Source organism: Onychomys torridus, chromosome 7, assembly GCF_903995425.1.
Source record: "Onychomys torridus chromosome 7, mOncTor1.1, whole genome shotgun sequence".
Lineage (NCBI taxonomy): Eukaryota > Metazoa > Chordata > Mammalia > Rodentia > Cricetidae > Onychomys > Onychomys torridus.
This window is the reverse complement of record NC_050449.1, coordinates 98,619,991-98,633,949: the sequence shown is the minus strand read 5'-3', so window position 1 is coordinate 98,633,949 and position 13,959 is coordinate 98,619,991. Positions and strand designations below refer to the sequence as shown.

Genomic DNA, 13,959 nt, shown 5'->3' with positions numbered 1-13,959 from the left:
ATGGGCAGAACACCATAATGGTGGAAAACAGAGGAAAATGGAGTGGACTGGGGACCCAGTTGAAACTTGTTGGTATATCTTTGCATGACTTGCTTCCTCCAGCTAAGCTCCACTTCCTAAAGCTTCCAAAGCCTCCCCCAAATAGGGCCAGCATCTGGACACCAAGACTTCCAAACATAAATCGGGTGAGAGGTCATTTCATGTGCAAACCCTGACAAGCTGCTAAGAGGACATGACTGACAGGAACATTTGATGATACAACCAGCATCTAAAAAGGACTTTTATTACCTCCAGATGTGTCGATATTTTGGCTAGTGTACAGCTCTGGGCAGGAATTTCTTCCTTGGAATTTTGAAGGCAGTTATGTTTTCTGTTATTTCTGGCTTCTATTGTCCTTTGGGAAGTCCAAGGGCATTCAAATTCCTGTATGCCAGTGTTTTCTCTCTGGAATCCTACTGGATCGCCTCTCAGTAACCAGTGTTTTAATCTGCCATGGGTTTTGTGATCTGGCACATCGTCCATTGTTAAACATTTTTCCTGAGCATTAAGCAGGCCCCTTGACTTTCAAAATGTGTGTTCTTCAGTTCTAGGAAATGGTTATTATTTTGTTGATGTGTATCCCCTGCCTCTAGTGTTCTCTATTCTGTATTTTTGAGGTACCTGTCATTCTATGTAATAATATAGTCCTTTAGTTTACTTCCTGTTGTATTTTATTGTTCAACATCTCTTTAATGTTTTTCTCTCCTTTATGAGAAGGTTTCTTGATTTTATTTTTAATATATATACCATATTTTACCTTTGTTGCTAAAATCTGACAGTTCCTTTCTCGTACTATACTATTCTTGTTTCATGATCGAAGCATTTTTTTCTTATCGCTCTGAGGATATAAATGGGTGCTTTTAGGTCCTCTTTGCTCAACAGTCTGTCTTCTACAGTTTTTTCTTCTATTTTGACTTTTATCTCTCCTATGAGAATGAATGAGCTGTGTATTCACACTGAGAATTGAGTAAAAAGGTCTAATTGGGAAGCTGGAGGACATGATTGGAGTTTGTGGAACTCATTCGAGAGGCAGAGGCAGAGATCTGTCTGGATTTCTGTGAGTTCAAGGCTACAATGGTCTGGCTCTGGATTTTTATTATAAGACCAATTAAGATTTGTGCAACACCTGGACCTTCTGGGAATGTGTGATACCAAACACGCTGGTTCTTGACTTCTCTTCTGCTGGCTCAGGATTCAGATTCCTCAGATCTGCCAAGCCATCTCATACAACACTTAGCTGCTTTCCAGGCTCCAAAACACTGAAGAATCCTCTTTTTCATGTACTATTGATTTTTACTCTAAAATCTATTGTTAAAATATTAGAAATGGACCAAAGTATTCAATCTGCCTCTTTTTTTCTCTTGAAGATAAACATACCTCTTAAAATAAGGTCATAGGGTTGTTTTTTTTAATACTGTTAATATCATTTGGACACTAGAAGGACATTAATAATTCTTCTCCATAGGCCATGCTTTTATAAATTAATTTTTAGATAACTTCACTTATTACTGTAAAGGATATAAACCCTGTAGCATTAAAAAAATTGTGTGTGTGTGCACGCATGTGGGTCTATCGATGGACATATGCATATGAGTGCAGGTGCATGCAGAGGCCAGAAGAGGGCATAGAATCTCCTGGAGCTGGAATTAGAGGTATATGAATCTCTTGACACAGGTGCTGGGAACCAAATTTGGAAAAGCAGGAGGTGATTTTAACCACTGAAAAATTTCTATAGCCTCTTCAGTGGCATTTTGAATGAAGAAAACAATATTGTTTCTTTCTTTCTTTTTCTTTTTCTTTTCTTTTCTTTTCTTTTTTTTTTTTGGTTTTTGGTTTTTCAAGACAGGGTTTCTCTGTAGCTTTGGAGCCTGTCCTGGACTAGCTCTGTAGACCAGGCTGGCCTCGAACTCACAGAGATCTACCTGCCTCTGACTCCCGAGTGCTGGGACTAGAGGCGTGTGTCACCACCGCCCAGCTAACAATATTGTTTCTTAAAACCTAAATGTTAGCCTTTTCTGGGACAAACTGTATTGCCAAATGTGCATAGAAAGATTTCTTAACATACAGTAAACAACAGTTGTTTCTGTCATTACTTTTGCTATTATGTCCTTTTCGTTACAGACATTTCCAGCAAGCTGTTAAATGTTTTGTTGTTGCTATTTTTGTGTGGTTGGTTTTACTCCCCCCCCCACCCATGGATTGTGTGACTTAGCATGTGATCACAATTGTGTGTATGTGTGTGTGTGTTTCAATTTAGTTACCTTCATGTTCTTAAGAAAACCACTTTCTCTTGACTCAACAATCCTAGTCTTAGTAATGTTCACTAATAATCAGAATTGTGTATATAACTTCCTAATAGTATTGCTTGTTAACAGTATCAAATGTAAATGCCAACAGCAAGGAATCAATTAAATAAATCATGGTATCTCCACATGGTAAAATACCATGAAGCCATGAAAAGTAATTTTGTGTATAAGAATATTTAGTAACAGAAATATGTGTGTATGAATACATGTATATATTATGTAAATTTAACAGGTAACAGAGAGTCAGGCTTGGTAGTACACATCTATCATCCCAGTGTTTGGGAGACAGAGGCAGGAGGATGGTGAACTGGAGGCTATTCAGGAAAAAGTATGATATAATCAGTTTTTAAAAAGACATCTTAATACCAACAGAACAAGAAAAGTAGCCAAGTATTCATAAGTAACATTTGAAGAACAAATTGTTGCTGGGGACCCCCTTTTGAGTATTCTAGAAATCTATCAATTTTCTAAATTGATGAAATTTTCTAAGATGAAAATGACTGTTTGTGCTTCGGGACTTCTACTTTTGAAATAGTGTCAGTATTTGAAGTTTGAATTTAAACCATACACATGATGTATAAAATATGATTACAAAGTGAATTAATTCTGCTTTGAGGTATCTGCTGGGCTTCCAGGGGAGCCAGGATCTGCTGGGGAGCCGGGACCCCCTGGACGCAAGGTGAGAGGAAGTATCCCGTGAGCTCTTTGCACCTTAGGGGTCAGTGCATGGGCACCCCCTCTCCACGAGTATGCACCTCCTTCTCTGCTGCTTAGCCAGTTTCCACTACTCATGCATTCTAGCAAGGGAGAGTTTGGGGCCATAAATATGTCTCTTGGGAGGGAGGCAATGGAGAGAGAAAGTGAAAAATCAGACCAAAATGAGGTTTCTCTTTCAAAATGTTTTCTTTTACATTTATAGCTTTATATATTTGGGGGTGGGACACATGCCATGGCATACTTGTGGAGGTCAGAGAACAACTTTGGGAACCAGTTCTCTCCTTGCACCGTGTGGGTTCTGGTGAATGAACTCAGGTCATCAAGCTTGGCTGCAGGTACCTTTACCCACTGAGCCATCTCAGCAGCCTGATTTCATGTTCTTATCAGTGAGTGTGGTTATTGGTCCAGTCTCTGTCTCCATCCTACATTAGCAAGTGATCAATGAATAAAGTGGGTGTGTGCATTCGGAAGGATGAGCAGTAAGTGTGATTAAAGTTGTGCTCCTGTGGAACATATCTGAGAGTTTGGGTGGAGCACCATTGCATTTTTCATTTGCTGTTTCTGTCTGAGAGAAGCCAGACTCTCCCTGTTCCAGGATGGGATTGAAATAAGAAGTTAAGCCAGTTTTGTTCTCTCCACCCTCCACCCAGACACACACGTGTGTATATTCATTTGGGGAAGAGGTTGAGATGCGCTTTTCAGGTGTTTGAGGCTAGCCCCTCTGTGCATCAGCCATGGATAGGAATGGTCTTTGACCTCTGCTTACGGTGGAAATACACCACAGGGTGGAAGACTCCAAGACTCAGTCACAGGAGAGGCAGTTGGGAACCGGTGGCTCAGTCTTTGCTAGTTGTGACCTGAAACGCCTGCTCCAAGGCTATGTGGGCCACCGTCAAGAGGGCAGCCCTGTCAGGTTCTAGGCTTCTCTGCCAGGACTTGGAGAAGGTAACCTTGGAGGCTTGTGTGCACCCAGCATTCTCTTCAAGGGGCAGTGAGTGCCCTGCCTGGGTTCTCTGCTCCCTTTAACTTCATAGGAGTAAGCCCCTTCCAAAGGTTCCTCCGAGCAGTGTTGGTGCACATCCTGGCTACCGAGGTCTAAGTGTGCAGCCATAAAACAGGTTTCACTTGCTTCCTTTCCTAGGGCACGAAAGGGGCCCGAGGACTGGCTTCATTTTCCGTAAGTATCTCCTATTCCCACACGGTACTCTGAGCATGCCTTTAACTTTATTTATAAACTTCATGACCCAGAGATATGGTTAATTCTCCATGTTTTATCTTTGAACTACAGAAGTGTGACCTCATTCAGTATGTGCGGGAACACAGCCGTAAGTACTCTTTTTAAAATGACCCTACACACACACACACACACACACACACACACACACACACACACACACGCTGCACTCACGATCTATCAGCTTTCTTAGAAGGAAGTTAGGAATGGGCCTCAGAACAGATGCAATTTACCAACCAGTCTCTTCACATGTAAGATGTCATGAGTAAATTTTGAGTCCACAGGGAGTGGGTGGTGCCTATTAACTCCCTCTCTGGCTACCAGAGTGTGTGTTGGAATCTGTTCCCAGTGCTGTGTAGTTATATACACTGGAGGCTTTAAGCCTGTGGAAGATTGAGGTCAGAACTTTCCCAATGGTCAAGTCAGTCAGGGAAGAAAGGAGTCCTGTTGAGCTGAGTTGGAGATGATTGTTGATGTCAGACAGTGATTGACAGGATTGGGGTCCGCAGTATGAAGAGGCAGCTTTGATGATGTGGGGGAAGCCCTAGTTTTGATTTCTGCTCTATTCCTCCTTTCCTGGAAAGATGAGCTTGACTGGAATTATTGTTTTGTAAAATTCGTAATAACACTTGTTCTGCCAATAATTTTCTCTCTCAAAAATATAAAAAGCAAAAAGGTATTCAGATTAGGCAAAAAGCTCTTTGAATTTTTAAGCTCCTTGTAACAGGGTATATTCTTAGCACTGTAAATATCAACTGATGTCATAATTCTGTATTCACACACACCTTTATTGTGTCGAATGTTCATTTAAATATGCACAATGCTCCTTGAGTAAACACAGCAACTGAAAGGAGGCATTGAAAATTTCTTCGAGGCAATTTTGGAAGAAAAACCAGATAAATCAGAGACCATTTCTATAGAGGGCATTGTTCCTAGAGGCACAGAACTTAAAAAACAAACGTTTGTACATTCTTATGTGTATGTGTGCTCCTGAATGTATGTGCAACACATGCATGCAGTGCCCATGGAAGCCACAGAGGGCATCAAATCCCCTAGACTGGAGTTAAACATGGTTTTGAGTTACTGTGTAGCTGGGAATCAAACCCAGGTCCTCTGCAAGAGCAAGTGCTCTTAACCACTGAGCCATGTCCCCAGGCCCAGAGCCAGAGAATGTCAATGGCTCTAGAAACCATACAACCAAGCTGCTCAGGACTCTGCCTCTCTGTGGTAGAAAGGAATGCTGGTGGGAACCCAAACCTCTACCTTGAGTCCATGAAGATAGGCTGTTTTGAGATTGAATTAGCACAGTAGGTTTTTTTTTTCCTGATGTGGGAGCCAAGTGGACAGTAATCATGAGTGGCAGAGCAAAGAGTGGGGCCTGATCTTTCAAAGTGTGAGGGTTCCAACAAATCTGGTCCAAGATACACAGCATTATTTCAGGAGTATGACTTAGAACACAAAAGAGTTAAAAACTTCTGTACTTTTTATAAAAGCATATGACCGTGTGACTACAGTTAGGACTCCTCTCAGGCCTGGCCTTGAGGAGGAGGGGACCTCTGTGAATGAGTAGCCCAAAGCAGCACTGCCCAATAGAACAATTTGCCATGGTAGAGATGCCCCTTGCACCATTCAGCAGCCTAGCTGCCAGTCACATGTGGCTTTGGACACTAAAACGTGAAGAATGGGACCTAGAAGCTAAATTTTTCATTCAATTATTTGAAATTTAAACAACTATGCATGGCTTGTAGCCAGACACTGCAGGTCCAGCCAATACTTCTTTCAGAGTGTATGTATCACTTTCAATTATACGATACACAAACATGTCCAGGGCGATCCTCCCAAACCCCCAAACATTTTGAGTGCTCCCAAACCCCCAAACATTTTGAGTGCTGACATAATGTCACAAGTGGAAAAGTTCACACCTCATGTCACAAACTGTGGACAAAACATGGGCACACTAAATACAACGTATATACTCACCTTCACTTTACACACATCAGCACATATGAAACATAATGCATTTTGTCTTGAGGCTTGGGTCTGCTCCCAAGAGATCTCATTATGAATATGTGTAAATATCCCACCCTGGAAAAAAAATCTTTTAGATAAGAGAAACTCAACCTATGCAAGCATGTACTATGTGTACATAGAGACATATGCATGCAAATTTATATGTACATATGTATATGCATGCATACCTCTGCATGCATATATATATATATATATATATATATATATATATATATATATATATATATATTTGACCTTGGGATGTAGGTCATTGGTGGAGCACTTGACTAGCTTGGGCAAGAGCCTGGTTCAATCCCCAGCACTGAAGAAGTCAAAAGGAATGTAACACACTGGTAGGTAGAGTCATTAGCTGGTCATGAGAAAGTAAGAAAAGCCCTGAGCTTGATCCCCAATCACCCTTATCCCTCCCTTAAAAAAAAAAAAAAAGAAAGAAAAAAATTGAACAAAAGACACATACATGTTTGCACATATATAGTTGATATCTATAGATCTGTACATGAGAAATTATGAAGAGAGGTTGGGACCATCTAACTTCCCAAATCGAGCTCAGCTCCTGCAGTATCATGTCCCCTCTCAGAGGGTCTCCACCTCCTGCGGCTGCTGCAGGGTGTTGATTTATGTTTATGTTGTCCTGCCTCTCCTATCTCCTCACCTCTGGAAGGAATCCTGCTATCCCAGGATGCAGGGCATAGCTGCATTCTCTCCAGATTGTCTGTTGCCTTGAGTTTTGAGTTCTGCACACAGGAAGGCGGGGTTCCACTGCTCTGATTTCCCCATGCAATCTAGAACCCTGTTGTCCCACCAAGTAATAACCCATTCTCTTTTGTTCTTCCTCCCCAGCTGGCAGACGTGGTGAGTGATCGTCATTTGCAGCATGCTTTACTCAAGTTCTAAGGAAGGATGAGATCAAGCATCGCGCTGCCTGTCAGCTGCTAGAACTTGGACCCGGGCTTCCTTTGCTCACACTCACAGCAGACCCTTGCCTCTAATGGCTCATCAGCCCTAGCTGAGTTTCACTGCCGTTTTCCAACCAACTGGAAGGCCCTTTCATTGTTAATAATATTCTAATGGCCTGCATCACCATTTGCCTCCCTACCTGGTTTTTAAAAACATCATCCCCCCCTTTCTCTCATCTTCTCTCTCCTGTCCCCTCTTTGTTTCTCTTCCCACTCCACCTCTCCCTTTCTCTCCCCACTCTCTATCATGTACACTCTGTAGTTCAGTGATTAAGATGCAGAGGGGCAGAAAGGAAGTAGGATCAGGGAACGAGAGAGTGAAATGTTCAGTGGAGATAATGCTGAGACTTCCGGAGCTTGTGCTAAATGTTAATTACTAACCTGGCTCAGTATCTTTTAGTCTCATTTTTTAATGTGTTTTACCGATGCTTATTACGGGATTTGTTTGTATAAGCCCATCATCAGCCTGTTTATATATTCTCTTATATAAATTCACTAGCCTTTACCCTCTGCTAATTCAGTCCTTCAATGAGAATTTATTCGAAGCCTCCTGTGATCTAGTGTCTTGTTCTCTGCTGGGTACAGAGTTGACAGCAGACAAGATTCCCAACCTTACACATTTCCATTCTCATGGAGAGTCCAGAGAAAAAGCAAATGAAAGGATTCAGAATCTGATATAACCCCCAGGCTGCACTGCAACTGGATAGTGTCAAGGGCAGGGGTGGATACCGTTTGGACCAGGGATCCTTTCTGAAGAGGTGAACTTGAAGTCAGGACTAAAGGAGCCACCGTTTTCTAAGTGCATGGCAGGGGGATTCAAATCCCAACACCTCGGAACAGGGCAGACCTAGACATTCCTTAGGAAGCAACAGAGCCCAGTATCCCTGTGATACAGTGAGGACAGAGGTGGGGGTAAGGGGGGGGGATTGGCACCAAGCTGGACGGACTAAAATGCAGCTCTCAAGGAAAATCACAAAGTTTTCAGAAAATAGATGGACTTACAATGTTAAATGAGGTCACATAATCTTAGAAAATCATGTCCCCTCATAGCCTGTCACATGTAGATAAACAAAGGTACATGTGGGTACAGTATAACGTGTAGAAAGGGGAACAAGAAACGGTCAGTATTAGGCGGTAAGGAAGGACTGAGTGCAGGTGAAGACACAAGTCACGAAAGACGATACAAAGCTAATTGCTTTTCTAGTTTTAACTGTGCCATGGAGTTTTAGGTTTTCTTGTGCATAAATGGACACAAATATAATCGACAGTGGAAGTATAAAGTCCGATGTGAGGCCCCACAGCTTCAGAATGGCTGCTCTGTGGCTCTTCTAACTGTAGAAGTTTGCTGGGGTGTGTAGACTTTGACTCTGGCTGATCTCAGTTTATTATGAAGAACAACAAGATTATTATGAAGATCAACAAGGCCAGAGGATGAGTTGGCAGCATGTTGGATAGTGGCGGTGATGTCACCTGCTTTGTGGTGGCAGACGCCATCTGGGTGTGCTCTCCAGAGTCCTTGGGGCTCCTAGAAACAGCATGCTGACTTCAAGGCTGCACTTGGATTTAGCCCTTACATAGTTTTTTCCTAGAAATCTGAAACTTTTTCTGTGTTTTCAGACAGTACTGTTCATCTTTTCGTCCCTGCATCTCTAAATTATACTGGCATCACTGCTGAGTTTTGTACCCTGCACAAAATAACCCAAACAGAGCTAGAAGCACCAAGTCCACATTAAGTTATGAGTCATCTTTTAATTGTAAAATTAACATTTCTTTGATTTTGAAAAACATGCTCATCTCACTAATTAGTTCCAGAGGCTAATAAATTATGTCCCATCTCCCCTGTGATGGATTAATTTGCTTTCAACATGTAGTATAACTGGCCATGGAGTCATTCCTTTTGTCTGTGAAGCTTTGTAGTTCAGAGTGACCTTGAACTTCTGATCCTCCTGGTCCCCCCCCCCAAGTGTGGGATTACAGGCATATTCTACCATATCTGTTTTATATGGTGCTGAGGCTCAAACCCAGGGCTTTGTACGTGTCAGGTGACCCCATGCTGACTGAGCTACATCCCTAGACCTTTATCCTCCAGGGTTTTTTTTTTTTTTTTTAAATTGTATAAGGAGTCTCCTCAGCTATCCCTTTAAAATCCTTTTCACTTTGTTTTTATTTTCCTCATTAAGTGAAAACAATTTGTGTTTTAACATGATTAAAGTGCAGATACAGAAGACTATGCCTTTGAGCCAGCTCCTGTAGGGTAAAGGATATTTCAGAAAGGTTCTAGTATTTGGAAGGAAGTGGGTAATTAACTTACAGATTTAATCCCTAATCCTGTTGATTTTAGACTGTTTTCTTTTGTGTTCATCTCAGGAGAGCATAGCCAGCTTTTAGAACAGCAATTTTAATGATTCAAGATGTAAACATTTAATATTTTATATGTTTTAATATTTGGGTTATTAATTATTTAATGTTTAAATGTTTGAATAGTTAGCATTTAAAATGATTTTGCTTTCCATGTATTGCTTTTAGGCAAACATGCTGCATGATAAAAGGCTTTTTTTTGTCTTTCAGAAAAATCTGAGTGCCCAGTGCATCCAACTGAGCTGGTGTTTGTCCTGGACCAGTCCCGGGATGTCACAGAACAGGACTTTGAGAGGATGAAGGGGATGATGGCTTCCCTGGTTAGGGATGTCAAGGTCAGGGAGACCAGCTGCCCTGTGGGTGCCCGTGTTGCCATCCTTTCCTATAACTCCCACACCAGGCACATCATCCGTTTCTCAGACACCTATAGGAAGGATCAACTGCTCAGGGAAATCAAAGCTCTTCCTTATGAGAGGTCCTCCGACAGCAGGGATATTGGCAAAGCCATGAGGTTTGTCTCTAGGAATGTCTTTAAGCGAACCCTTCCAGGGGCCCATGTGAGGAAAATTGCCACGTTTTTCAGCAGTGCTCAGTCAGCTGATATCCAGTCCATAACCACAGCTGCCATGGAGTTCAGTGCCCTGGACATTGTGCCAGTGGTGATTGCATTCAGCAACGTGCCCTCCATCAAGCGTGCCTTTTCGGTAAGCATTGTATAAAGTTTCTGTTCATGTACTTCACCAATATTCAGAAACCTCGTAAAGTATATAGGTACAGTTTCCTGCCTTCAGAACAAGGTCATTCTGGGTTAGCAAAATACAATGATAGATGCTTGATTGCTGATTACCAGGCACAGGATAAGCTCTGTGTTCATTATCCTGCTGCATTCCCACAACTACTGTGTGCAAGATCGGAAATCGTTCTTCTTATTTTGTAGATGAAAAGACTGAGCCTAGAGAAGGTGAGCTTCAGGTCCAGGTTCCACAGCCATGGGGTGGTGATGTCAGGACTTGATGCTCAGTTGCTTGGATACTGCTTCCCTAGCTACTGGACGAATTGCTTCTGCATCCAAAGATACTAAATCAGGAGGCTAGTAAACAGGTGTGGACGTCCTTTAGATGATCATGGTAGTAGTCATTGCTGTGTGATTTTTTTTAAAATTGTCTAATTAGGTATGGGGGCACACCCCTTTGATCCCTGCACTTGAGAGGCAGAAGCATGAGGATCAGGAGTTCAAGGGCTTCCTTACCTACATGATGTGTTCAAGGCTGGTCTGGGTTATGTGAAAACCTGTCTCAAAACCCAAAATATAGAGGTATAGAAATGGCTTGGTCAGTAAAGTACTCTAGGACCTGAATTCAGGTCCCCAGCACCCATGCAAAGGCTAAGCATGAAACTGTACATCTGTAAGCCCAGAGCTGGACAGAGACAGGTAGCTCTGTGGAACTTATTGGCCAGCCAGCCTAAAGGAATGGCTGAGCTCTAGGTTCAGTGAGAGACCCTGTCTCAGAGGTGGAGAGTGATTGAGAAAGACATCTACACAAAGCCTTTGGCTTCCCCATGCATGTCACATGCATGTACAAATACAGAAGAGAACACATCCATATATCACAAGTCCACACAAAAGCAAAGTAAATAAACAAATAGTTTGACTTTTGTTTTAGCTTCAGTTATATAAAGGTTCCTACTTTATTAAAAAAAAAAAAAAAGCCATTCCAACTGAAGCCTCTTGGATTAAGGGTTAAACCCAGCATGTAGCATCCCTCAGTAAACCACCTGTAATGGAGACAGCTGGGCCTAGATTCACAACATTCCATCCTCAGTGGCTTCATTGCAAAAGACACCCTGGCCCCAGCCAGTCCCTCCGGTCAGTGCTGTCCAGGCATGATGTTGGGGTTGTTCATGTGGGGCTCCAGACAGCAGTATAAGAGTACTGAAAAATGTGTCATAAATAAGTCCCAACATCTGACAGTTATTTGGAGAAAGGAAAATCAGGAGCAAACATTGTCTTCAAGAGAAGACTTATAGGACGTTAGCTACACTCACACCTGGCCAAGTGAGAGGCGACAGTGACAGGCAGCTTTGGGTTAGGTTGAAGTTCTTTTCCAGGAACCGTTTTGATTTATTGTAGTTGTGCATTTAGAGTCGACACAGCTGGTCAAGACATCACTCTCTTGGGACAGTCTGGTACCGAGGCAGTCACTCTGCCATCCGTGTGTGACTGTGGTTTTTCCTAGCGACTAGAGGCTAGCACCATTTTCTCATGGGCTTTTCCAGCTCTGTAATTTCTGTGATGGCATCAAAACAACAGGGTTGAAAGATACTTACCTGTGAAATAAGGAGAGTGGTACCTCAAGATGATGTAAAGAGTAAGTGATGTAACACTGAGTCTTGGGGCCCAGAACATTCTAGCAAGCACAAGGATGATCAATTTTACTTTTTTTTTTAGTAGCTTAATGATGTTTAATACTAATGGGGCCAGGGTAGCACAGGAGATAAAATTGCTATTAGCATTACTGGACTAACTCACAATTATATAAACAGAAAAGGCTGATGTGTCAGAAGAACACTCTGCATAGATTATAAAAGGCTGTGGCTGGGCTATGCACATAAAGCCTGGAAATTCTGTAAGTGATTTTGGTGACAGAGTCCTTCTAAGTTCCTCAACTACTGGCTTTATTTAGTCATAAAACAAAGGACAACTTCATAACCTGATGCAGACACTTGGTGGCATTTACGAGAGGCGTTTAAATGGAAGGGCTCCACCCACTCAGAAAGTACACATACAGAATATAACATACAGAAGTTATTTTGGTTTGGGGTTTGTTTTTCAACTTTGTGTGTTAACAACCACAAAGATAGGTGAATCTAGTTTCTCAAGTCTACCTAAATTTTCTAGAGACTGACTCAATTAGTGAAGATCAATTAAAAAAATTGCTTGTGGGGTGTGGAAATGGCCCAGTGGTAAAGTGCTTTGCCTGAGGACCAGAGTTTGAATCCTCAGAATCCATGGGAGTTGGGTGCAGTCCTGAGTCTGTAATCCCAGCATTTCTACAGGGAGATGGGGGCAGAGAGGGAACCTCAGAGGCTGGTGGGCTAGCCTGGAGTACACAGCAGTAAACAAGGAGACCCTGCCTCCACCAAGGTGGAAGGGAGGACCTATACCACTGTTATCCTCTGACACATGCCAAGAGCATAGTTTGTTATTAATTTTAAAACAATATCAACAAGTCGTGTGGATCTGGGCTGCAGCAGGTGAGTGAAGGATCTGAAATGAGAATCTGAGAAATTGAACCCACGTTGAATATTGCTCAAATGTTTAAGGAGGACTTGAGTTTTCTGGGGCTGCCCTAGGCTCTGAGGATATAAGAAGGAACTGGAGATCCTGAAGCCCATTCTGCCTGGGTATGCTGTCTAGAGGGGCTTTAAACAGAGGCAGTGTGCCAGCTGGCTAGAACCCAATGCCTGACTAGGCAGAAACTCCTTTGCTGTTTCTATTACCGCCTCTTCTCCCTTCTGTCCATTTTTAGTCCCTGTGCTTCCCCTGTACTTAAACTACTGGTTTTCATTATTACTATTTTGTTGTTGGTTTTGGTTTGTTTTTGAGACCAGGTCTTGGTATGTAGCTCTGGCTGGCCTAGAACTCACAGAGATCAGCCTGTCCCTGCCTCTTGAACACTTAGACATCTTTTTTTTTTTTTTTCAAAACTCTAGTAACCCAGTATCTGAGGGCCATATTTTGAAACTTCCTTCCTATTTATCGTGGGCTTGTCTACATCTCAGTTAGACTGAAATCTGGTACCTGTGCAGTTCTGTGTCAGAGACATTAAAGCCCTGGTCATTCTCAGGGTTTCTATTGCTGTGATGAAACACCACGACCAAAGGCAGCTTGCAAGGAAAGGCTTTATTTTGTTTATACTCTCACATCTGACACCATGGAAGGAAGTCAGGACAGGAACTCAAGCAGGACAGAACCTAGAGGCAGGAGCTGATGCAGAGCCCACAGAGGGCGGAGGGGGCTGCTTACTGGCTTGCTCCCCAGCAGTTTCTCAGTCTGCTTTCTTATAGAAGCCAGGACCACCTGCCCATGGGTGACACTACTCCCTGCAGGATGGGCCCTCCCACATCTGCCATTGGTCAAGACAATACCCCCACAGACTTGCCTACAGGCCAATCTTATGGGGGGGGCATTTTTTTCAAATGTGGTTTGTACTTCTCACATATCTCTAGCTTGTGTCAAATTGACATAAAACGACAGCTAGCCGCCAGGGGGTGGTGGTGCACACTTTTAATTCCAGCACTTGGGAGGCAGAGGCAG

At 42.6% G+C, this 13,959-nt stretch overlaps 1 protein-coding gene across 1 annotated transcript in view; it reads left to right on the top strand.

Moving 5' to 3' along the window:
- Positions 1 to 13,959, top strand: part of Col6a6 (collagen type VI alpha 6 chain) — a 99,853-nt gene that overhangs the window by 68,254 nt on the left and 17,640 nt on the right. The window contains exons 28-32 of the mRNA XM_036193786.1: positions 2,962 to 3,024; positions 4,204 to 4,239; positions 4,351 to 4,387; positions 7,168 to 7,179; positions 9,852 to 10,345. Coding sequence (XP_036049679.1) covers positions 2,962 to 3,024; positions 4,204 to 4,239; positions 4,351 to 4,387; positions 7,168 to 7,179; positions 9,852 to 10,345 — 642 coding nt within the window. The remainder of the gene's footprint in view (positions 1 to 2,961; positions 3,025 to 4,203; positions 4,240 to 4,350; positions 4,388 to 7,167; positions 7,180 to 9,851; positions 10,346 to 13,959) is intronic.